The sequence below is a fragment of the Camponotus vicinus genome, unplaced genomic scaffold (assembly GCF_025532165.1).
Source record: "Camponotus vicinus isolate PSW18456_S1 unplaced genomic scaffold, iyCamVici1.0 SCAF_14, whole genome shotgun sequence".
In the NCBI taxonomy this organism is placed as follows: domain Eukaryota; kingdom Metazoa; phylum Arthropoda; class Insecta; order Hymenoptera; family Formicidae; genus Camponotus; species Camponotus vicinus.
The window spans coordinates 9,957,561-9,983,501 of record NW_028141950.1 but is presented as its reverse complement, the minus strand read 5'-3'; the positions used below and the strand labels follow the sequence as shown (position 1 = coordinate 9,983,501).

Sequence of the window (25,941 nt, the reverse complement as noted above, 5' to 3'; positions counted from 1 at the left end):
ATATAAAATACAAAAGTACACATGTTGAATATCTAATAAGTAATGTAAGAAAACAAACATTCAAGTATTAATACAAGCATATCCATCTACAATTTTTTTCTTCATTAACTAACAATAAGTTATTTATATCAGTTAGATAATACATATAACAATAATATTTATTGGATTCAATATATCATCTCTTCTACGTCACTTCTTAGAACTATAATACTTTCGAGACAAAATTTGAAGTTTGATTTAATTTCCGCTGCATTGCAACAAGACAGTATTAATATCAAGTGGACAGTTAACCTTTAATTATCAATTGTCAATAGATGACGAAACGTTTTATGACACATGACTGTCGTCAATAAATAACTTTAAGATATGCTATGATGCCCGAGGTAGCACACATTCGTTTTATATACGTTTCTTAAACGCATCCAATATTTTTTAATCGTAAAACATTAATTAGAAACGTTTCTATAAAACGTTTTTAAAACCATAGTTAAGGAAACATATTTTTCACGTTTCTAATATAAACAAAATAAAAACTAATTTTTATTAATTTCAAATTATATATACATATATACGTACATATACATATACATACATACATATAAATATATAGGCGAGACCGGCGACAAAAGTAACATTTTTTGTATTATAGGTCACTAATTAATTATCGTTAGAGATATAAAAAAGAAGATTATATGTTAAAAAAACTTCATTTATTGCTCTATTATTATACCTATGTTTCAATCTCAAATGATAGATATTTAAAGAGCTACTATAGCTTTTCGCAAGTACGTTGATTGTTACTTTTATCCTAGGGGCCTGGGACGAAAGTAAAGTTTGGGGATAAAAATACCAGTTCTTATTTTCGGGAAAATAAAATAAATATGACTTTTTTCAATTTAAGGCAACTTTTATTATAATCTTTTATTAAACAAGATAACTTTTATTATAAATTTTTTTTGTATTATGTTATATTAAAATAAAAAAAAATAAATATTTATTTTTATCATCTTTGAAAAACTTAAAAGAAATAATCTTCGTTAAGCAAAATAATTATAAGTAATATCATAAAATAATTATACTCAATATCACACCAGTACCTTTTTAAGTCTAAATAATATTTTAATTCTTAAATAATAGTCTAAAAATTGCATGATAACTACTTATACAAAAGAGATTGATATCTATTCCGAATCACAATTATGGCATACCTAATAAGAATCGCCTTTGGTACAGTTATTATGGGACCAGCCCTTATACTTTAAGCATTGAAACATGTTACTTTCGTCCACAGAGTGTCGTGTTACTTTCGTCCCCAAACACATCTTTTAGAATAAAAGCATTATAACCTAAATATGATGCAAGACTTAGCCAAATCAACTATAAAAACTTATGAATACATTTTAGAAGAATATACCAGCAAATAATTACGTCAATATATACACTTAAATTAGGCATAGATACAAAAAAACTAAAACAAGAAATACTTAGGTGAATAATGCAAATACACTAATTTCACTCCTGTACGGGCAACTGGCGCGATCGTTCTACAACAATTAGCTGAAAAGGAAGAGAATCGGGGCTATATAGTACAAATTATTCAACATACAGGTATTGTGTAGTTTATTACGAGGCTTGTTACTTTCATGACGTTCTTACTTTTGTCCCCGGTCTCTCCTATTGAGAAAGTTATATTCCAAATTAAAAAAGAGGTACTACTAAAAAAATAAAAAGATAGAAATTTATCCATAGAAAATTTCATTAAAGAGAAAAGAAAGAAGAAATTTTTTTTTATGAACTTTTGTTCTTTGTATTTGTGTAATAAAATCATTAGAAATGGCGTGCGTTTCATTAAAGATATTTGCATATTAATATGCGATAGAGAAAAAATCGAAGTAGCTAGGGAAAAATTAGGATCTCCGAAAACGGATAATCTGGATTAAATTGGATGAATGAAGATGTGGGTAGAATCGGAAAGAAATTTCTCTACGTTTGCCCTCACCGTATCTTTTCTTTGATTCACGCGATCAATTTGCTAGAATTTCTCGAAAGAAAAAAAAGATCATCCGATACATTCTTCTAATTAGAACTTGACAAATTATACAAAAATAGATTTACGTCGGACAAATCATCGAACGATCCGATTACGATTACATAACTTAGAATTTTTCTGCATTGATATAGGGAAATCCGATTGGTTTTCCCTCTCACATGGACTATTATTTTCTAAACACGTCATATGTACAAATTAATTTTAAATTTAGCGAACTACAATGGTCATCGTGCTACTGTTTTACTTTGTTCCATTTATCGAGGATTTCAAGGAAAATTACAATTGCCAGAGGAAAAGTACAATCAGTCCCGCGAGATAAATATATGTATTATATAATAAATGTAACGTAAGCATTTTCGCAAAACACGGTCTGTGAAATTTCTATTCCTCGACTGTTATCTGTCAACTTCGAGAGAATGGAAGGCAAGTAGAGGAAATGTAAATAACGTAAAAGTCGATGTACTCTTCAATTGATTTGAATTAAAAAGACGAGAATTTATCTATACAAATAAATATTAATATCTCTTTTATCCGAGATTTTTAGAATTTTAATTTATTTTTTAAAACATTTTTTATTTTATTTTTGAAAAACTGTAGCTTCTCATTAATTTCGCGAAATTTCACGAGCAAACGAGAATTCGGACAATGGTTTGTTTGCATTAAAGCTAATGTTTTTTATTTATATTTGCCGAATTTACGATTAAATAAAGAGAGAAAGGTCCTTTTGTGTTACTCATCGTCGCGCGAAGGAAAGAATCGCAAAGAATCGTCAACTGAAATGCGATGATGACGCGAACTAAAAATAGTATAAGCGACGAGAGGCGCCAGGATGCAAATAGATAAATTCGATTTTAGCGTTATTGTGCGAGTCATCGCGATATTTCTTCAGTTTCGATAAATAACAGGCAAGCAAGGAAAAAGGCGATCTTTTTAGGTTCAGACGAAAACGATATTTTTATTTTGCGTAAATATTTGATATAAAAAAAACTCTTATGTATTATATTATATATAGGAGTTCCATTAGGAGTTTTACTCCGCACAAATCGGACCTGCGCAGCACTGGGTAAGGCTTGCTGAGATCCAATTCTTTCCAACCGATTTGCTTTCCTCCTGCACATTGGAATAAAGGACACCTGGAAAGAAACATAATTATAATTGAATATTGTCGAAATTCAACGGGATCAGAAAATAAATAAAGTAAAATTAAAAAGGATAATTAATTTTGACAGGAAACTTTATTTATTATTAAATAAACAGAAATATCATTAGCGTTATTATATCTTGCAACGCCTTTGTCCGCCTCTGGAACGCCGATCCGGAGGAGGCGGCGTGCAATTTTAGTCGGTAGAGAAAATAGCTGGTTTACAGAAAAAAACGGTATCTCAAAATACGGTAGCGTACGGTATCTCACAGCTCCCCGAGAAGAAGAGCGGTATTGGGCGCCAAGCGCGGTCTCCCGCGCCACGATATCGTTACGGTAACGAAAGGGATTTCGGTAACCCCGAGCTCAGTATAGGGCAGAGGGGCAGGATTCTTTGTTGGCTAGAGAGAGAGCGCTAAATAACTTCCGGGAGAGAGAAATGATCGACACTCCTTCGAGAGTAGTTAGCACTAGGAGAGTTCTAACGCAGGGATCTCAGGGGGGTGAGGGGCGAGGGGATCTCAGCGGCGCGGGGGAATGACGTCACGCAGGATGGAGGGGGGATGACGTCACGCGGGACGGAGGGAATTTCGATGGCGCGGGGGCTGCGGGGCGGGGGACGCACGTATAAACAAAAATGGCGGTATTCCTATGAAGAAGATTTTGGGTCTCCCTCTATTCCTCCCTCTCTCTCGCTCTCTCTCTTTATCCCTTTATATTTCTATCCCTCTCTCTCTCTCCCTCTCTATCCCTCTATCCCTCTATCTATCTCTTTATCCCTTTTATCTCTCTTTCTCTCTGTATTATCGCAAGTATACAATATTAGTCATAAACTTATATTTTGAGATATTTCGGGGTCCGACGTTTTCGAGCAATCTGTGAATCATAGCGAGATAACAACACATTTTTGAGATATTATACAATATTACCAGTTAACAAACAATATAAATAGAAGTATTCTTTGAAGGATTGGGTGGATGGAAATGCGTGCGAAGAAATTACGTCATGATTTTGTTACAATTAAAAAAATATATATAATTTATTTAAATGTGTGTGTTTAATAAAAAGTATACAATATAAAAAATAATAATATATAAAATAGACCGTCGGGCTATGTTGGGGAAGCCGTTTCTGAAAACAAAAGAAAACATACGCATTTCATTAGTTTAAATTATTTTAATAATTTATTTTAAAATACTTTTGATATATAATAAATTAAGATACTTACAATGTTATCCATCATCTATTTTAATTTGTGCAAATAGGGCACATGTTGCAGGCCAATATTTGATTCAAAGATCTTCTGCACCCTTTGCATGACATATTTTCCAAATGAACATAAGCTATGGTTCTATGTTCTCGAACAGCACTAGTTTCTTCATACTGATCCGGTACTTCTAGAAAGCATTCGGTACAAAATTTTGATCCATTTTCCATGTAATAATAGGAAATGCAACATATCTTTGTTGCTTGGTTGTGTGTCATTATTTCAGATATGCTTAAATCTCGCTGTTTCTTTTGTAACCGTTCATCAAGAATATCGACACTATTATCACTATCATAATCACTGTCCTTCGCCAAGGGTTCTATATCAGATCCATCATCTTCCATCTCTCTCCTCTTTCTCTCCTCTCTCTCTATCTCCATCCTCTCCGCCACAACTGGATCCATCCAATAATCGTAATCATCATCCGTATCGTCGTCGATGATAATTACGTTTTCTTCAGCCACCGTATCATCGTCGATGATAATTACGTTTTCTTCAGTCATTGCACAAGACTACCGAAACACAGAAGAGCAACGAAAGAAATGATACTCTAGTGCAGCAGACCACCGAAACACAGAAGAGCAACGAAAGAAATGATACTCTAGTGCAGCAGAGTCCTCTTCATTATATTTTTTTAACATACACAATATAAATAGAAGTATTCTTTGAAGGATTGGGCGGATGGAAATACGTAGATAACAACACATTTTTGAGATATTTCGGGGTCCGACGTTTTCGAGCAATCTGTGAATCATAGCGAGATAACAACACATTTTTGAGATATTTCGGGGTCCGACGTTTTCGAGCAATCTGTGAATCATAGCGAGATAACAACACATTTTCAACCCTAGGTTCAGTTACAAAAAAATTTTTTTTTTTGTGCCTCCAACAATCTCTGAAAGTTTGTTGATTGAATATAAGAAGGATCGAAGCGCATCAGATCATAGTACGTGATTTGAAAGCGCATCGACACGTCGGTATAGCAAAAGTGTAGTCAAAAAGTGTAGTGTTCTGTCAGAAAGTAGTGTTCTGTCAGTGTTGTGTGATAATATAAAAATGGAAGACGAAGATCACGCGTTGTCATCTGACAGTGATTGCATTAGTGACTGCAGTGAGAACTCCACGGAATTCAGAGAGAAAATAGTGTCTGTTGCGGAAATTAATGCTTTAAACGCACGTAGTACAAAATTTTGTATCATATACTTTTATTATTCCACGGGTGGTGCTTTAGCTGTATGTCCTTCGTGTATGATTGCATTGCAAGGCGTGGATAGCCAAATGATGTATGCTGTTCGAAAGCATAAAATTGAGACACTTGATGCGATGGATGGCTGATCTTCTGTTCAAGTTGTAGCGAGCCGTTGTATATAAGATTTCCGTGCAATATGTGCCCAATTTGCACTCTGTGAAGAAATGGAAAACGTCGAGCAGATTGAACGCGACCTGGTGGAGCGGTCCCGCCAAATTGCCACCTTGGGCGAATATTTTGCATGGCTACAACGATGCAACGAGTACATTGAGTCGCTGGAAGAGCAAAGTCGGATCAAACGACCGCGATTATCGATCGGGAATCGACAATCGCTGATTGCTCGAATCGCGCGACTCGAAGGTGCAAAGATTCGATTGCAGAGACAGTTTATGCCCAGTGGTGGTAATTACAGTGGCGACAATAACGCGGGTGCCGGATGTAGCGCGCATCAAAATGAACTTGTGTGGCGCGAGATTGATACCGCGTTCGATAACCGTTCTGTGATTAACCGGTGCTGTGATTAACGCAAACCATATCGAACCTCGTCAATTTCTCGAGGACGCCAAAGACATCGTGCTCGAGCAAGTGCAAGACGTTATAAGAAGATACAACAGTGTAAAATTGAACACTATATTCAACGGTGAATTTGTGTCGGGTGATAAGCGTGCGAATAAAAGTATCAATACGAGAAACTATGAACTCTTTCGCACATCCGATTTACACAAGTGGTATGAGCGCAGCGTTATCGAGCCCACCCTAGCATTGCTAGAAGAATTTCAGGAACGCGATAGTGGCTGGGCATTGTCGCGAATACAGAATTTAACTGTAAATATAAATAAGTATAATCCTATGCGCGCGGGATGTTATATTAAATTGCCGCGAGAAATTATGATGAAGAGAGCTGTAATTAATGTACAATCCAGAGACAATGCGTGTTTCGCGTGGGCAATGGTGGCCGCTCTATACCCCGCTGAAAGAGACACGAATCGGGAATCTTCATATCCTCACTATACGACGGTGTTAAATGTACAAAATATTGAGTTTCCGATGACGTTGAACCAACTAAAAAAGTTTGAACATATAAACAATATCTCCATCAACGTGTACAGCGTCGAGAAAGAAAACAGCATTGTCCCGATACGTCTTTCGGAGCATAAACACGTCAACCTGTTGTATGTGGAAGACGGTAACAGCGTCGGACATTTCGCATGGATCAAGAACTTATCCCGGCTCGTGAGCTCGCAACTGAGCAAACACAACGGTCAAAGATATATCTGTGATCGGTATGTATAATTTGAATAATTTATGTAATTATAAAATATAATGCATTGCATAAATCTTTAATTTAAATATTCTTTTACAGATGCTTGCACTATTTCGGATCGGAGGACAAGTTGCAGTCACATACGGTAGACTGCGGAAAAATAAACGACTGCGCTATTCGATTGCCGAGCGATAAGGACAAGTGGCTCGAGTTCAACAACTACACGAGGAAAGAGCGGCTTCCATTTGTGATCTATGCCGATTTGGAATGTGCGTTGACAAAGACTGACGAAGAAAAAAATTATCAGCATCATAAGGTGTTTAGTATAGCGTATTATATGCATTGTTCGTTCGACGACTCGTTATCCGCGTACCATTCTCGCCGCAGTATTGATTGTATCGCGTGGTTCGCCGAAGAACTTAAAAATTTAGCGTTACGTGTAAAGACTATTTTAATGACTACAAATGTCTTCATGGTAAATTTAACATCGGACGAGTGGGAAAAATTTCACAGTGCAACGCATTGTCATATATGCGAAAAACCGTTTACGCAAGAAGACGATACACGCGTACGCGATCATTGTCATTTGACCGGGCGATATAGGGGTCCCGCGCACTCAAATTGCAATCTAAATTACAAAGAATCATTATATATTCCGATAGTCTTTCACAATTTATCCGGTTACGACGCGCATTTCATTATCGAGAATATAGCCACAGCGTTCGAAGGGGAAATCGAATTACTTCCGATAACCAAGGAAAAATATATATCGTTTACAAAAACTGTTAAAGTTGCACAAGACAATTGGAAAAATTATATAAAATTAAGTTTTATCGATTCGTACAAATTTCTTACGGCAAGTCTCGACAAATTGGCATCTTATCTAGACAAAGACAAACTCAAAATTTTAAAATCGGAATTTCAAAATTTATCTGCAGAAAATTTCAGTTTATTAACACGGAAAGGCGTCTTTCCGTACGAATACGTCGACTCTGTAGATAGGTTGCAAGATACGTGTTTACCACCGCGCGAATCGTTTTACAGTTCTTTGACTGGTGAAACTATATCCGAGAGCGATTACGCGCACGCCGAGAACATCTGGACGCGATTCTCCATTCGAACGCTAGGCGAGTATAGCGATTTGTACCTGAAAATCGACGTCTTGTTATTAGCCGATATTTTTGAAAACTTTCGCGATAGTTGCATCAAAAGTTACGGACTCGACCCCGCGTATTATTATACTCTTCCCAGATACACGTGGGATGCCATGTTAAAGCATACAAAGATTACGTTCGAATTGCTTACCGACATCGACATGGTCATGTTTATCGAACGCGGTATACGCGGTGGTCTGAGTCAGTGTTCCAACAGATACGCGCGCGCTAATAACAAGTACATGCAACAATCGTACGATCCATCGAAACCATCGTCGTACTTGATGTATTTCGATGTAAATAATTTGTACGGATGGGCAATGTGTCAACCGTTGTCCTATGCCGATTTTCGATGGGTCGACGACGTGTCGAATTTTGACGTAGCATCGATCGCGTTAGATTCGCCTACGGGTTATATCCTCGAAGTCGATCTCGAGTACCCGTAACATCTTCACGATACGCACATTGACCTACCGTTTTGCCCGACACGCGACAAGCCGTCCGGCAAGCGGCAAGACAAACTCCTCGCAACGCTATACGATAAGAAGCGTTACGTGATACACTACCGTAACCTACAGCAATGTACGCGACACGACCTTCGCGTTACAAAAATACATCGCGTATTACAATTTACACAATCTCCGTGGCTTCGCAGTTATATCGAATTAAATACACAGTTTAGAACACTCGCGAAAAATGATTTTGAAAAAAATTTATATAAACTGATGAATAACGCGGTATTTGGCAAGACGATGGAAAATGTGCGTAATCGTGTCGACGTAAAATTATTAACAAAGTGGGACGGACGATACGGCGCAGAAGCAATGATAGCGAAACCAAATTTCCATAGTCGAAGTATTTTTTCGGAGAATCTGGTTGCCATAGAATTACGCAAACTTGAAGTAAAATTTTATAAACCAATTTATGTCGGCATGTGCATACTAGACATTTCTAAAACGTGCTTGTACGAATTTCACCACGAGTACATGTTTCCTCTGTATCGCGACAAATGCCGGGTAATGTACACTGACACAGATAGTCTAATATATCACATCGAATGCGTCGATGTGTATGAAAACATGAAGCGCGATATCAACCGATTTGATACGAGCGATTATCCAATTGATAACGCGTACGGTATATCGCTCGTGAATAAAAAAGTACCGGGTTTAATGAAGGATGAAAATAATGGCGCGATAATGACCGAATTCGTCGGGCTTAGAGCAAAGATGTACGCGGTGAGAGTGGACGGGAAAAAGGATACGAAGAAGGTTAAAGGTGTCAAGAGTAACGTTGTCGCGAGAACGATAACGTTTGACGATTACACGCGGTGTCTGAATGACGAAATAGAAATGACACGACAGCAATCTTGCATAAGATCGAAATTGCACAAAGTGTATACCGTCCGCGAGATGAAAATTGCTCTGAGTCCGTACGATGACAAGCGGTATATCGTACCTGATTCGACTGACACGTTACCATGGGGACATTATAGGATACCTTTGTAAATAAATGTATATTTTGTTTATTATTAATTGTATATATTTTGTACATAACCATGTATATATTTTTGTATTTTATATTTCATATAGTTTTATGTATATTATTTTAATAAATGTTTATAATACATTATTTTTATGTATCCAAGAGTTGTGTGATTTATCCAATCCCAACCATTTTACGTATACGTCATCACCCTCTTCCCGCAAAATTTTTTCCACGAGATATACGTCGGGATTAGCGACGCGTTGTAACTCATATTCGTAGAATCCTCCAGCGACGGGATTTCCACGCGAATCTTTGAGTATGAATGTCGCGGGATTATTCGATCGTCCAATTTGGCATAAAACCTTTTTCAAAGATGATCTTGTATTTACTTACGCGTACCGAATCATCTACTTTGAATCATATTTTTTTATCGTATGATTTGGTTCGTAAAGCATATTTAAAAGTTTATCTACGATGCGGGAGTGACATCGACAAGTCTCATACCGATAGTATGATGTTTTCGTATACAATACATAATTTTTATATATCCAAGACTAGAGCGATTTATCCATTCCTAAACATTTTACGTAAACGCCTGATATTACATTTCAATACTACTACATTGCGGTACATGATAAAACATTTTAAATATTTAATAGATAATTGAATATAGATTTGCGTTGATAGTCGCTTGATAGCCGTTCAATGATCGTTTATTTCCGTTCGATAGCCGTTCAACGGTTGTTCATTTCCGTTCGATAACCGTTCGACAGTCGTTCATTTCCGTTCGACAGCCGTTCAACGATCGTTTATTTCCGTTCGATAACCGTTCAACGGTCGTTCATTTTCGTTCGTTCCGTTCGATAGCCATTCAACGATCGTTTATTTCCGTTCGATAGCCGTTCAACGGTCGTTCATTTCCGTTCGATAACCGTTCGACAGTCGGAATCGAATAATCCCGCGACATTCATACTTAAAGATTCGCGTGGAAATCCCGTCGCTGGAGGATTCTACGAATATGAGTTACAACGCGTCGCTAATCCCGACGTATATCTCGTGGAAAAAATTTTGCGGGAAGAGGGTGATGACGTATACGTAAAATGGTTGGGATTGGATAAATCACACAACTCTTGGATACATAAAAATAATGTATTATAAACATTTATTAAAATAATATACATAAAACTATATGAAATATAAAAATACAAAAATATATACATGGTTATGTACAAAATATATACAATTAATAATAAACAAAATATACATTTATTTACAAAGGTATCCTATAATGTCCCCATGGTAACGTGTCAGTCGAATCAGGTACGATATACCGCTTGTCATCGTACGGACTCAGAGCAATTTTCATCTCGCGGACGGTATACACTTTGTGCAATTTCGATCTTATGCAAGATTGCTGTCGTGTCATTTCTATTTCGTCATTCAGACACCGCGTGTAATCGTCAAACGTTATCGTTCTCGCGACAACGTTACTCTTGACACCTTTAACCTTCTTCGTATCCTTTTTCCCGTCCACTCTCACCGCGTACATCTTTGCTCTAAGCCCGACGAATTCGGTCATTATCGCGCCATTATTTTCATCCTTCATTAAACCCGGTACTTTTTTATTCACGAGCGATATACCGTACGCGTTATCAATTGGATAATCGCTCGTATCAAATCGGTTGATATCGCGCTTCATGTTTTCATACACATCGACGCATTCGATGTGACATATTAGACTATCTGTGTCAGTGTACATTACCCGGCATTTGTCGCGATACAGAGGAAACATGTACTCGTGGTGAAATTCGTACAAGCACGTTTTAGAAATGTCTAGTATGCACATGCCGACATAAATTGGTTTATAAAATTTTACTTCAAGTTTGCGTAATTCTATGGCAACCAGATTCTCCGAAAAAATACTTCGACTATGGAAATTTGGTTTCGCTATCATTGCTTCTGCGCCGTATCGTCCGTCCCACTTTGTTAATAATTTTACGTCGACACGATTACGCACATTTTCCATCGTCTTGCCAAATACCGCGTTATTCATCAGTTTATATAAATTTTTTTCAAAATCATTTTTCGCGAGTGTTCTAAACTGTGTATTTAATTCGATATAACTGCGAAGCCACGGAGATTGTGTAAATTGTAATACGCGATGTATTTTTGTAACGCGAAGGTCGTGTCGCGTACATTGCTGTAGGTTACGGTAGTGTATCACGTAACGCTTCTTATCGTATAGCGTTGCGAGGAGTTTGTCTTGCCGCTTGCCGGACGGCTTGTCGCGTGTCGGGCAAAACGGTAGGTCAATGTGCGTATCGTGAAGATGTTACGGGTACTCGAGATCGACTTCGAGGATATAACCCGTAGGCGAATCTAACGCGATCGATGCTACGTCAAAATTCGACACGTCGTCGACCCATCGAAAATCGGCATAGGGCAACGGTTGACACATTGCCCATCCGTACAAATTATTTACATCGAAATACATCAAGTACGACGATGGTTTCGATGGATCGTACGATTGTTGCATGTACTTGTTATTAGCGCGCGCGTATCTGTTGGAACACTGACTCAGACCACCGCGTATACCGCGTTCGATAAACATGACCATGTCGATGTCGGTAAGCAATTCGAACGTAATCTTTGTATGCTTTAACATGGCATCCCACGTGTATCCGGGAAGAGTATAATAATACGCGAGGTCGAGTCCGTAACTTTTGATGCAACTATCGCGAAAGTTTTCAAAAATATCGGCTAATAACAAGACGTCGATTTTCAGGTACAAATCGCTATACTCGCCTAGCGTTCGAATGGAGAATCGCGTCCAGATGTTCTCGGCGTGCGCGTAATCGCTCTCGGATATAGTTTCACCAGTCAAAGAACTGTAAAACGATTCGCGCGGTGGTAAACACGTATCTTGCAACCTATCTACAGAGTCGACGTATTCGTACGGAAAGACGCCTTTCCGTGTTAATAAACTGAAATTTTCTGCAGATAAATTTTGAAATTCCGATTTTAAAATTTTGAGTTTGTCTTTGTCTAGATAAGATGCCAATTTGTCGAGACTTGCCGTAAGAAATTTGTACGAATCGATAAAACTTAATTTTATATAATTTTTCCAATTGTCTTGTGCAACTTTAACAGTTTTTGTAAACGATATATATTTTTCCTTGGTTATCGGAAGTAATTCGATTTCCCCTTCGAACGCTGTGGCTATATCCTCGATAATGAAATGCGCGTCGTAACCGGATAAATTGTGAAAGACTATCGGAATATATAATGATTCTTTGTAATTTAGATTGCAATTTGAGTGCGCGGGACCCCTATATCGCCCGGTCAAATGACAATGATCGCGTACGCGTGTATCGTCTTCTTGCGTAAACGGTTTTTCGCATATATGACAATGCGTTGCGCTGTGAAATTTTTCCCACTCGTCCGATGTTAAATTTACCATGAAGACATTTGTAGTCATTAAAATAGTCTTTACACGTAACGCTAAATTTTTAAGTTCTTCGGCGAACCACGCGATACAATCAATACTGCGGCGAGAATGGTACGCGGATAACGAGTCGTCGAACGAACAGTTGTAAGCTAGGTGAAATAAAATAAAAAAAGAAAAAAAAATAATTAATCGTATATAAGAATATATTTATTTGAAATTCAACTGCTCTTTGCTCTTCCTAAATTTACACACGACTTCTTACTTTCGTTGCTCGAACTCAACTCCGCTCTCTCATCACTCTCTTCTTTCCATCACCCTCATATCCGAAATTTCTGCTAGTCATTCCCGATAACGGCGCCCTTATCCTCTCTTCTGCGAATTAAATTCCCACTTTCGCCGAAATTCGGCCTCTTTTCGCCGAATCTAAGGATCCCTGCCATATCGATCCTTTTGATATCGACCTATGCCTCTCTTACGCTTACACAGTGTATATAATAAGCTGTACTAAATACCTTATGATGCTGATAATTTTTTTCTTCGTCAGTCTTTGTCAATGCACATTCCAAATCGGCATAGATCACAAATGGAAGCCGCTCTTTCCTCGTGTAGTTGTTGAACTCGAGCCACTTGTCCTTATCGCTCGGCAATCGGATAGCGCAGTCGTTTATTTTTCCGCAGTCTACCGTATGTGTCTGCAACTTGTCCTCCGATCCGAAATAGTGCAAGCATCTGTAAAAAATTTTTATCATAAGATTTTTTATTTTACATAAATTATTTTATATTAAATATATTTACATACCGATCGCAGATATATTTCTTGTGATCCTTTTTACTCAACTGTGAACTGACAAGTCGCGATAAATTTTTGATCCATGCGAAATGTCCGACGCTGTTACCGTCTTGCACGTACAGCAAGTTCACATGTTTGTCTTTCTTGTGTTCCGAAAGATGTATCGGGACGATGCAGTTCTCTTTCTCGATGCTGTACACGTTGATGGAGATATTGTTTATATGTTCAAACTTTTTTAGTTGGTTCAACGTCATCGGAAACTCAATATTTTGTACATTTAACACCATCGTATAATGGGGATATGAAGATTCCCGTTCCGTATGATTTTCGGCAGGATATAGAGCGGCCACCACTGCCCACGCGAAACACGCATTGTCTCTGGATTGCACGTTAACAACCGCTTTCTTTGTCATAATTTCTCGCGGCAATTTAATATAACATCCCGCGCGCATAGCATTATATTTATTTACATTAACAGTCAAATTCTGTATTGGCGACAATGCCCAGCCACTGTCGCGTTCCTGAAATTCTTCCAACGATGCTAGGGTGGGCTCGATAACGCGACGCTCGTACCACTCGTGTAAATCGGACGTGCGAAAGAGTTCACCTTTTCTCGTATTAATACTTTTATTCGCGCGTTTATCACCCGACACAAATTCACCGTTGAATATAGTGTTCACTTTTACACTGTTGTGTGTTTTTATAACGTCTTGCACTTGCTCGAGCACGATGTCTTTGGCATCCTCGAGAAATTGACGAGGTTCGATATAGTTTGCGTTAATCACAGAACCGGTCAGAATACGGCTATCGAACGCGGTATCGATCTCTCGCCAAACGAGTCTTTCCGCGTTATTGTCGCCGCTGTAATCACCACCGCTGGGTATAAACCGTCTCTGCAATTGAGTCTTTGCACCTTCGAGTCGCGCGATTTTAGCCACCAGAGACTGTCTACTTCCGATCGAGAGTCGCGGACGCTTGACACGGCTGCGTTCTTCGAGCTGTTCGATAAATTCCTCGCAACGCTGCAGCCATGCAAAATACTCGCCCAAGGTGGCAATTTGGCGGGACTGCTCCACCAGGTTGCGTTCAATCTGCTCGATGTTTTCCATTTTTCATGTCTTTTTTTTTCACACTTTTAAAACACTACGTCACAGTTTTCTACGGAGCACTTGCACGTGACTTTTGCACACGATAAGCAACCGTTCGCTATCTTGAACGATAGAGAGCATATTCATACGTTTATAACGTTGAAAGCATAGGTTTAAGACATCTCCATGAACACAATGCAAAACTTTCATATCATCATCATTGGCATTGTCACAATTTTTTCGTAACATTATTTCATATCTAGGATATTTCCAACGCCTATACTGCGAAGGACGCAAATTGTTCATTATCACCAATTCTACGCGCTTTCCAATATCCATACAAATACTAATGCACAGAGCTTTGCCGAGACACAAAATCTTCCGTAGAATGCTCGTCGTATAGCAGTAATAGTTATTTCCATAGCTAAATTCTTCTTCTTTCTTGCACTCGTCAAACATTCGTCTGTATATTTTTTCTCGGAAGGAGTAAGACCAGTGATAAGCAGGTTCACGTTGGATACAGACCCTTTGTCCGACAACGTGGTTACTAGTTAGTGATACGCGTAAACCGAGTTCGCGATCGCGTAGAAAATGCACCGGTGATATTCGTTGCACATCAAGTTCGTTATACAAAAATTTTTTTTTACCCTCCAGAATATCGATGATATCATCTTTACAATAATCAAAATATTCATCTTCAAAATAATCATCATCGACCTCATTATAATTAAAATTATCCATATTAAAATTAATTTTCCATCTCGCGCACACTTTACACAGTTATTCAATGTTTTTTCACAGCGTGCAAATTGGGCACATATTGCACGGAAATCTTATATACAACGGCTCGCTACAACTTGAACAGAATCGGCCATCCATCGCATCAAGTGTCTCATTTTTATGCAATCACTGTCAGCCGACAACGCGTGATCTTCTTCGTCTACTTCCATTTTTATACATTAATCGCGCAAAATCTTTCTAACAGAACACCGCTATACAACCGACGTGTCGATGGGCGTTCAAATCATGTACTATGATTTGATGCGCTTCAATCCTCCTTATATATATATTTCACCCTTTCTTATCTTTGTGAACGGAGGAAGCAAGGGCGCAAAGCAGCTGAATATCGGCGCTGATGCGTTGCATTCCTTCCGAGAAAAAATCATTGAAGATGATTCTGGGGGGCGCCATTTGTTTATATTGTTTGTAAATTCGCGCGACGAGTAATTCAATGAGAGAGAGATAAGAATACGTCGAACGGAAAAAAAATCTAGAATTACTTATATTGGGGGTGAGAGGGTGTACTGCGAGAGCGCAAAGCAGCCGAACATCGGCGCTGATACGTTGCAATTCTTCCTAGAAAAAATGTGGAAGATGATTCTGAAGTGTTTATATTGTCTTATATTGGGGGTGAGAGGGTGTACCGCGAGAGCGCAAAGCAGCCGAACATCGACGTTGATGCATTGCATTCCTTCCGAGAAAAAATCATTGAAGATGATTCTGGGGGGCGCCATTTGTTTATATTGTTTATAAATTCGCGCGACGAGTAATTCAATGAGAGAGAGATAAGAATACGACGAACGAAAAAAAAATCTAGAATTACTTATATTGGGGGTGAGAGGGTGTACTGCGAGAGCGCAAAGCAGCCGAACATCGGCGCTGATACGTTGCAATTCTTCCTAGAAAAAATGTGGAAGATGATTCTGAAGTGTTTATATTGTCAAGTACCGGAGGATCTCATAAACACTCGAGTGGTCTATTTGTTTATATTGTTTATCAACCGGGCATATAATATTGCTTATACTTGCGATAAATGCATGGGACCACACATACTTTTTACGACGCGATTTTGATATGGTGATAATGCCACATCTCTACTATACGATCTCGTGCCGAGACCTCGTTGCCTAGTCATAGAGTTCTGAACCGTCTGCGAGTCGAGAAGAAGTGTTGAATTAAAAAAAAAATGGATTGCGTACATAATGTATACAAGGACTGGAAGACAAAATTGTTAGATATATTATGTATCGTGGTACTAAACATGACTTTTATGTGGAATGTAAGTATCGTTTTTGTGAATATTTTGTGAAAAATTGTGAAAAAATTTGTGTGTATTTTTAAATAGATCGTTTTATAGTTCCAGGATGAAATCCGGACACCTGGATTTATCAATATTGAGCACCGTCAGTGGGTGCGGGCGGTGCGCCGGGCCGAGAGGGAGGACTTCTCGTATATGTGGGGCGACACCCCGGAGAGTTGCCATCGCCAGGTTGATGATATTTTCGACCTGCGGCGGCTTTTCGGGGAAGAGCCCTACGACATTGTAGAAGAAGAGGAAGAGTGGATCTCAGAAGATTGGGTTATAGAAGAGGAGGGGCAGAAGGAAAAAAGAAAAGAGGATGAGGAATGGATTGACAGATGTAAGTGTTTTTTTTTCTTTTCATAAATCTTATCGTAATATATTTCTATTAACGTAGCATCTTTTTTCTGTTCCAGGAGCGGCCCCCCTCAGCCCGACGCATCCCCCTCCCCATATATATTTTTATTTTTTATTATATACTTTTTCTTATATTTTTATTATATTATTATTATATTATTATTATTAAATATTATTTTATTAGACACACAGACACACGCACAGACACACACACACACACACACACAATTGTATTACACACTATAATAAATTTTATATATTTAGTATTGAAAAAAAAAATGTATTTATTTACACGCCTCTCCTTGCGCTCCCATCCCTTGCGCTATCTCTCTCGCGCTATCGTTCCCTCTCTCTCGCACGCGTTCTCCTCGCGCTATCATTCCCTCTCTCTCGCACGCGTTGTCTCTGAAATCCCCTCCGTCCCGCGTGACGTCATACCCCCTCGCCAAGGAGAACCCCCTCGCGCCTCACTCCCCCTGAGAGGACCTGCGTTAGAACCGGCATAGAATCACCTACTTATCATTTTTCAACAAATACAAAAGATGATATTCAAACTTCCGCGTTTCTGTGAATTGATAAATAATCATTGTAATATACTTCACAATTGGAAAGTCAATAACTTGATGAGTTTCTTATCACGATGTTTAAGAAGTGATATTGAAGATATAGATATCAATTATGAATATCGAAATATTACAAATTCAATAAAGGTAGTGTATACATATAATATATCATCATTGTATATAATATACTATAATATATATGTACATGTACATCTATATGTATATGTATATGTATATATAATCTCATATTTAATATTTTTTATAATGCAAAATATTATACATATCTATAAAACGTTGTCAGTATTTGGTGATCTTTCGAAATGATAGACCGTAATTGTGTGTAAATATTATACATTATTAGCTTTATTAAATATAGCTAGTGGAGATAGAGCAATAAGTATAGTTCATTTTTACAACTGCATACTTTTGTAATCATCAATATAATTTAAATATAAAGTAAGTCATTAAATATAAAGATAAAATATATGTATATACTTATCCCGAATGATGTCGAAATTCATACATGATAACTGTTATAAATTCGAAAATAATTATATTATTATATTTATATATTCACAACTAATTAGGATATTATTCGCGTTTCCTCTTTCACTCATAAATTTTACAATCAGTTTGTAATTAACGGTTATATAAAATATCGAAAATTAATTATATTTCCATGTTGAAAAAGATATTGTTTATACATATATATATAATCGCAATTATTAGATTTCGCTTCGATTACTCAAAAATACAAATTAGATATATCATTATATTACATTGTTTACAATTATGAAAACGGATGTGATATTTTTTAATAATCAAAATTTTATGGAAGGTAAGATTAAAAAATTTCTTTTATCTTCATTGATAAATCTAATATTAAGATTAAACCTGAAAATAACAGAATCAATTTAGAAATATTCTAGAAATATTTTTTGTACATTAAGATTTATTGAATCGTTAGGAAAATAAGATAAATATTAATTTAATTATATCGGCTAAATAGTATCGACAGGACTCAGTAAGGCATCTTCTATGTTCTCTCTTAATGCTATAATATTTTTCAGAAAAAATTTGAAATTTGGTCTAGCATCCGCTGCACTCCAGCAACGTAGCATCAACTGGTACAATGGTGACGGACAATTAAGAGTCTTCGGCAACCTGCCTCCAGCAAGTACATAAGTTATCACTCTTTCATCAGTCTTGGCAATATAAGGTTGCTCACCCAACGATGTAATTTCCCACATTAACACCCCAAATGACCAAACATCGCTTTGAGAAGTAAATATTCCAATCATCAAAGATTCGGGTGCCATCCAGCGAATAGGAAGCAAATTTTTTCCTTCCTAAAACATGATTTAAATAAAAATTTAATTTTCTGATTCAAGTTGTTCATTTTTAGAATATGTGCAAAATAAAAAACATTCATTTATCTCTTGCTATATATAAATAAAAACTATTTATATTCTATTAGGTGTATAACTAAGTTCCCGCCGCTCATAATTAAATGGCTCCAGCTGCAAATGTAGTGAAGTTAGTCATTTGTCAATAAAATTGAGTGCGCAAAGATTTCTATCAATGCAATACGTGCTCGCCGATACACATTTCTCTAATTACGAAGAAGTTCAAAAATGCATCATCAAACGATGAATGGATTGCTTAAAAAAAACAAGTCGTTCTATCGTCGCGGAATCCAACTTTTGCAAAATAGATGGGAAAAGTCATAGAAAACAAAGGATTATATTTTTATTAATATATTAGTTCATTTTCTTATTAAAATAAATGTATTTTTCAAGTAAAAAGACGGCGGGAACTTAGTTATACACCTAATATATTACTTAAAGAAACAATGCACGATACTATTATGATAAAAAACTGGAAAGTATTTTCGAAAGAATTCATTTTCTAGTCATTAAATATTTTTCATAATTGTATTTACCACGCGATAATAATCATTTTTGTAGATATCTCTAGATAGTTCAAAATCTCCAATTTTGATGACACGATTCTCGCGATTTCTCGAAGATACTAAACAATTGCGACACGCTATATCTCTATGTACGAAACGCAACTCTTCCAAGTAGCAACAACCTCGCGCAACATCTTCGCACATGGCGAGCAAATCCTGCAAACGCAAAGCAGACGAATCTGACGCTTGCAAATTTCGACAATCTCTCAAATATTTTAACAGATCACCTGTTTCCATCAATTCCAACACTAGTAAAGGAGAATCCCCATCTAAACAAACGGCCAACAATCTTAATATATGTTTGTGTCGAATATGATTCATAAGCTTGGCTTCCTTTAACAAATTCTTTTTCTCATGGGAAGAAGCATCTTTCCGAAGCGTTTTTATTGCAACGGATATCTCTGTGCCCGGTCTTTCTAAGTTCTTCACCTTTCCTTGATACACCTGCGAAATATTTCACACAAATTTATGTGCGTACTTCATTAGAAAATGTGTAGTTTAATATCAAGTAATATTATATTTTACTTTATATTTTAAATAATTCAACAAAAATGTATAATAAGGTGCATGTTTGTTGTCTCATCTAAATTTTATATTACTTATAATCTATTATAAAAACTTATGTAATTTATATCTTTAGAAAATACATATCTGTTTTGTTGATCCAGAAATAAATTTGAAACATTGCTTGAAAAAATTAATTTTTACCATTCCGAATGCGCCGCTACCAAGACGTTTTGTAAATGTAATTTGTTTACGTGCGATTATAGTTATCGCACATTCATCCGGATTACAATGTAACATAGGATTGTAAATCCTATTGAATTGTATGTTTCGGTAAGATACTTCATGTAGAATCGCCAATTCTACATCGGTCATTGTTGAAGACAAAAGTTGTTCATTATTACCTCTGCGATGCACTGTTATAAAATTTCGAGTTAATTATGTAATAATATGTAATATATGTAATAATATGTAATAATATGTAATAATATTATAAAATCTATTGTTTTTAGTAAATTTATTCGTTTAGTTTTATATAAGTAAATTACTATTTTCAGTAAATCTCTAGATATTATATCAGATATATATGTATAATCTACAATTCAAGTCGATACCTAAATCAAATACTTACAATAATAAAAGTAGCAGACGCAGATTATAGTAACTATAACGATAAAACTTAACATCAATGGTAGATAATATTTTATATCTGTAATTTCAGGAATATTCTAAATAACACCTATATTACGCAAAAATATAATTTTAATATCTTCGTGTGTGTGTGTTTAAAAATTTATTTTTATTTATTATAACTTTAATACAAAATTTAATTTTTTTAAATTTTAAGCCTATTCATATCTAAAAAAATTAACACATAATATCTATGCAGCACAGAATGTTACAACTACTTTGCAACAATGTCGCAATATTACAAATATATTTTCACTTCATGTACGAATACGATATTAATCTTCAAAGATAATATATTTTATTATATTAAGAATAGATACTACTATATCTATCATTATATTTTTCTATGCATTTTTATGTATTTTTCACATGTAAATAAATATAATTATAACGGATTTTTTAAATTTTTAAATAAAAATATAATTAGTAATGCATAATTAATTCTATACTAATATATATATATATATATATATATATATATATATATATATATATATGTGTGTGTATAAAGTATTACCCATTATAAGAGTAAGTAGAACATTTAAAATAAAAAGTGATTCGTAAATAAGAGTTTAAAGTAATTTTGTATAAAAATATAACATTTTATGTTATATGATTATGTTTAAATATAATTTTGCAATATATTATCTTAGATATGATTATCTTAGACATTGGATACTTCTATTTATATCAAAATTTTAATTTAATTAAATGTTTCCAAGATATTCATCCATCGAAAACAAAAATATTTTATACGTAATATTATTAAATGGTTGCAATAAGATTGCATACTTTCCAATATATTACACTGTAATATTGCTACAATATTTCTTTGCAAAAAGCGGACATCTTAACTTCATCACAATCTTATAACAATAACTCAGCAGAGTTTCACAATCGATTTGCAATATAGCAATGTTTCAATGAAATTACTGCAATATACTACTTCTGCAATATATCCATGCAATCTTATTGTACTGTATGGGTATCTTCGTTTGCTTACCAAGTGTTGAAAAAATAAATCTTTCATCAGCCGGCCATGTAAAATTTTCATCATATTCGGGATATCAAGCGAAACTTGTATAAAGTTCCCGAATTTAAATGTCCGATGTGATATATTATTTCTTTGTTATAATTCATTTTAATATAATCCATTGTTAGCCACTTTTCTGCTGCAATATTTTTGTACTCTAATGTACGAAAGATCGTCAGATTAATGTTGGAGATCCATGAAATGTCCATGCTATTTATGTTAACCCCGCTCAAAGTAATATTGTTTGGTTCTGAGTATATGTGAGCGATCTTGTTTAAACTCTCGTTGTACAAATCGCTGAAATTAATTGGATACACACGCACGTATATCAAGTAATTTTGTACTGGTAGCGACAAGTTAATCTTTGTGAAAAATCTGCCGTCTGCCATACGTTTCGGCACATTATACATAAATTGTTTGCTCTTTTGTTGCGTGCCGTTCACTAATGTAACTGAATGCACTTCGTAGGTCACGGCCGCGCAGTTCAATTTCTTGGGTGTCATCCAATGAACTATTGCTATAGTAGGCGTCAAAGCTAGAAAACTTATGTTTTCTGGTGCATTAAGCTTGCCCGAATTAGTTTTTATTGATATCACATTAGAATCGATTGGATTTATTGATAATTGATCAAAGTAAAAATTGCTTAAAGTAAACTTCAACTTGTACTCTGTAAATGGTGTTAAGTTCTGAATCACATAATATCGCTCGCACGTCTGCACATTGAATTTCTCAGACTTGTTGAGGTTGTTGTCTAAACAATGGCTTACAGAGATAGTATATACAGTAGTTGGTAAATTATATTTTTTGCATCCACTCTTTACAACCGGCTCCGGAAGATTTACAATGATGCTGTTTGCCGTTGCATTCACATTCTCAAAATTGTAAACTTTTTCGTGAGGTGTCAGACATCTCATTGGAGGATATGGTTGTAAAGATTTCTCAAAAGCATAAATTCTAGAAAATGATTTTATCTTATCTGTTTTTATTATTGTCTTTTTAACATATTCGGCTGCATTTGCGCTCTGGAGATTTGCATATTTCTTTTTCAAAACGTAGAGAATATATTGAAACGAACGTTCTCCTGCTAAAACGTAAATGTTTGTTTTGTCAATCGTCATTGATTGGAAGTAGATGTTATCACTTATGTTTTTCTTGTGTAAAATCATATTGCACGTAGAAATGTTAATGTCTGTCACAATTATTTCATCATCAGTTAACCAGTAAATTAACGGCTCCTCATTATTCATGTCATCAATTTTTATATCATTAAACAAATTCTTATAATAAGATAGACAAGAGAATGAATTTATCTGAAGCATTCGGTCATCTTTTCTATCGAGATGATATTGCCTCATATAATATTTACCATTCATCGAATCGTATAATAGGGAATATAAAATTCTAAAAAATATATAATTATTTTACTTATTATAAAACATTATTTTACAAAAACAGAAACTTGTATGTAGTAAATTTCGAAATTCTTATAATTATATAAGAACTTATTATTTTTTTTACTTATGATCTTAATTATAAAATCACGTAAAATTATAGAAAAATTACAAATATGCATAAATCTTTAATGGAAAATTATTTTTTCAGCTGAACGGTAGTAAACGTACCTCATAGACGGTGATACATTTAAATTGAAAAAAATATTTTTTGATTTGACAATCTCATCAAATTTAATTATGCCATTTTCCCACATTGTTAAGTCAAACTTTACAATATAAAAGTAGTCGTCTAAGTCTTGATAGGTTATATATAGATTTCTTGCTACCCAGTCAATGCAGATATCAAGTAGATCATAATTAAAGCTAGCTATTATTGTGGTTTTATTTTCATTAATCTTCAACGTTTTCAGGACATTTCCGGTATTCAAATAAATTCTATGTTCTTGTATCGAATAAGCGGCATTTCTTAAAAATCTGAAAAAAACGAACTATAATTGTATAGTAAAAAATTTATAGTTGAGATTTCTAATTTTATAGTTATTACTACTATAATATTGATAATAATAAACTTGTGCATAATAATAATATCTTTAATTTTATAGTTAGTGCTAAAAATAATTTATGATAATTATAACTATTTTTTTATCAGTATACGTACTCTGACGTTACGAAATTAATAATGTTTAAATCCACGTCCAATATGCCGATACCTTCTATCGTTGTGACTAATAATTTAGGTATTGGATTTTCATGTGTAGTCGACACATTGATTAAATCCGTGTAAGGACTAGCAACAATTTTAGTATGCGCACGTACTCGAAAATAATATGTCGTGTTAGATGTTAGATTGTGCACCGTGTGCTCCAATTTTGTAGCTGTGATATTTTCATCGTCGCAGGTTTCTTTAAAGTCCTCGAAGAAACACTGCACTTGGTATCCTATTATTTCATCGGTAAATTCAGGTTGGTTCCATCTGTAAAAAAATAAAATTTTAGCCATTTTATATTTGACAAAATTATAACAGAATTAACATTTTGATATATTTATGTCGTTGAATTTAAGAAAAAGAGAGAAAAATGAAAGAATACAAACTGAGAATTTAGATTCCTTACCTCAATGTCACAAAAATGTCGTTTACTTTTCTGTAAATTGACTGTCGAATTGTACAAATGCTCTGAGAGATATTGAATGCTCAAACTGCTTTCTAGAGATTTCAAGATCGTACATATTAACATAATTATATATAAGATTAAGTGGATTATCTCAATAAATCAGAAAGAACAATTTAATGTGAAAATAAAGAAAAGAGAAAAAAATAAATGTAAACTACAAAATATGGAAATTAGCACAGTTTTGACCTTTAAAAAAATAATATAAGAATTTCATTTAAGATTTAGAAATGTAATCGTTAATTCATGGCAAAAACGAATAAATAAGTTTTAATAAAATGACAAGTACTTTTTGAAAAATTTCTATAGCTTAAGAAATCAGAAGTATAATATTTGCTACTGCTTTAAAACAGAGAGTAGCAAATTAATAAAATTGACTTTACCTTAAATTATGACAATTTTTATGTACAATGTTATGTTTATATTATGCTTTTCCATTTCTTTTTGGACGGAATTAGAATTTATATTTTCACTACTGGAAGATATTTTTAGATTTGATTTCCACTCTCTTTTGAATTTAAATTATATTTACAATTTTTCGTCATAGACTTTGTTATTAATGTTTTATGCATTTTTTTGCAACTTACCGATAGATTCTGGCATGATAGAAATATTTCCAAGTGTAACTTCATCGACTTCTCGCTCATTTCTCACAGTACTATCAGAATGACTCCGGTCAGATTTGAAATTTAGTATATGATGATCACTTTTCTCGGACATTGAAATATCCTTCATAAAGTGTAACATACGAAAAGAATTAAGTGAATATCGTTGAAGCGGTTGTTTCTGGTGCTTTTAATGATAAATTATATAAATTATAAAATTAAACAAAAAATTGCCATTCGTTTTTTGTTTGCTTAATAATACCGGTTTGATATATACTATTCCTAAATAATATAAATTGAACGTGATGTAGTTTTATTCATATCGTAAAATCTATTTTTTATTTATTTTTTTTAAGACATCTTGTATATCAAACATAACTCATGTCAAAAATAAAATCAATCAATAGGTTAACGAGAGTCAATGAGGATTCATAACAGCTTTTAGCAAGTAGTACAAGCGAAAGTGTAGCTCTTTGCAATTATTAAAACAATTTTGTTTAACGATTTGATTCTTTCTCGTGATAGGTTAGTTAACTCTTCTCAATTTTACCGTAACTCAAATTTCTTTTCAAAAA

General features: G+C 35.0%; 4 protein-coding genes across 4 annotated transcripts; 1 reads left to right on the top strand and 3 right to left on the bottom strand.

Moving 5' to 3' along the window:
• Window positions 1-8,770: 8,770 nt before the first annotated feature.
• On the top strand, window positions 8,771-9,653 carry LOC145965488 (uncharacterized). The gene has a single exon (XM_083089099.1). It carries the CDS (start codon window positions 8,851-8,853, stop codon window positions 9,631-9,633), a length of 783 nt encoding a protein of 260 aa, XP_082945225.1. The 5' UTR covers window positions 8,771-8,850; the 3' UTR covers window positions 9,634-9,653.
• Window positions 9,654-13,396: 3,743 nt separating this feature from the next.
• Window positions 13,397-14,960, bottom strand: LOC145965680 (uncharacterized). Its single transcript, XM_083089329.1, has 2 exons — window positions 13,861-14,960; window positions 13,397-13,508 (listed from the first exon to the last, which is right to left on the bottom strand). The coding sequence occupies exons 1-2, from the start codon at window positions 14,958-14,960 to the stop codon at window positions 13,397-13,399; spliced, it is 1,212 nt and encodes a 403-aa protein (XP_082945455.1).
• A 3,795-nt stretch (window positions 14,961-18,755) lies between these two features.
• LOC145965458 (insulin-like growth factor 1 receptor) lies at window positions 18,756-22,241 on the bottom strand. The gene is made up of 5 exons (XM_083089019.1): window positions 22,109-22,241; window positions 21,047-21,124; window positions 20,620-20,831; window positions 19,882-20,355; window positions 18,756-19,288 (listed from the first exon to the last, which is right to left on the bottom strand). The coding sequence occupies exons 2-5, from the start codon at window positions 21,099-21,101 to the stop codon at window positions 18,941-18,943; spliced, it is 1,089 nt and encodes a 362-aa protein (XP_082945145.1). The 5' UTR covers window positions 21,102-21,124; window positions 22,109-22,241; the 3' UTR covers window positions 18,756-18,940.
• On the bottom strand, window positions 22,159-24,819 carry LOC145965679 (proto-oncogene tyrosine-protein kinase ROS-like). Its single transcript, XM_083089328.1, has 4 exons — window positions 24,731-24,819; window positions 24,251-24,565; window positions 23,761-24,066; window positions 22,159-23,539 (listed from the first exon to the last, which is right to left on the bottom strand). Exons 1-4 carry the CDS (start codon window positions 24,817-24,819, stop codon window positions 22,159-22,161), a joined length of 2,091 nt encoding a protein of 696 aa, XP_082945454.1.
• Window positions 24,820-25,941: the final 1,122 nt, after the last annotated feature.

Excerpts from the sequence above, each read along its gene's own strand:
- LOC145965488 (XM_083089099.1), top strand. The coding sequence starts at position 8,851 with ATGAATAACGCGGTATTTGGCAAGACGATGGAAAATGTGCGTAATCGT.
- LOC145965680 (XM_083089329.1), bottom strand. The coding sequence starts at position 14,960 with ATGGAAAACATCGAGCAGATTGAACGCAACCTGGTGGAGCAGTCCCGC. Across the intron at positions 13,509-13,860 it reads AAGAAATATATCTGCGATCG|GATCGATATGGCAGGGATCC; the intron begins GTATGTAAATAT and ends CGATATCAAAAG.
- LOC145965458 (XM_083089019.1), bottom strand. The coding sequence starts at position 21,101 with ATGTTAAGTTTTATCGTTATAGTTACTATAATCTGCGTCTGCTACTTT. Across the intron at positions 20,832-21,046 it reads CGTCTGCTACTTTTATTATT|TGCATCGCAGAGGTAATAAT; the intron begins GTAAGTATTTGA and ends ATTTTATAACAG. Across the intron at positions 20,356-20,619 it reads GTAGCGGCGCATTCGGAATG|GTGTATCAAGGAAAGGTGAA; the intron begins GTAAAAATTAAT and ends AATATTTCGCAG.
- LOC145965679 (XM_083089328.1), bottom strand. The coding sequence starts at position 24,819 with ATGTACGATCTTGAAATCTCTAGAAAGCAGTTTGAGCATTCAATATCT. Across the intron at positions 24,067-24,250 it reads ATTAATTTCGTAACGTCAGA|ATTTTTAAGAAATGCCGCTT; the intron begins GTACGTATACTG and ends CGTTTTTTTCAG. Across the intron at positions 23,540-23,760 it reads AATGTATCACCGTCTATGAG|AATTTTATATTCCCTATTAT; the intron begins GTACGTTTACTA and ends TATATTTTTTAG.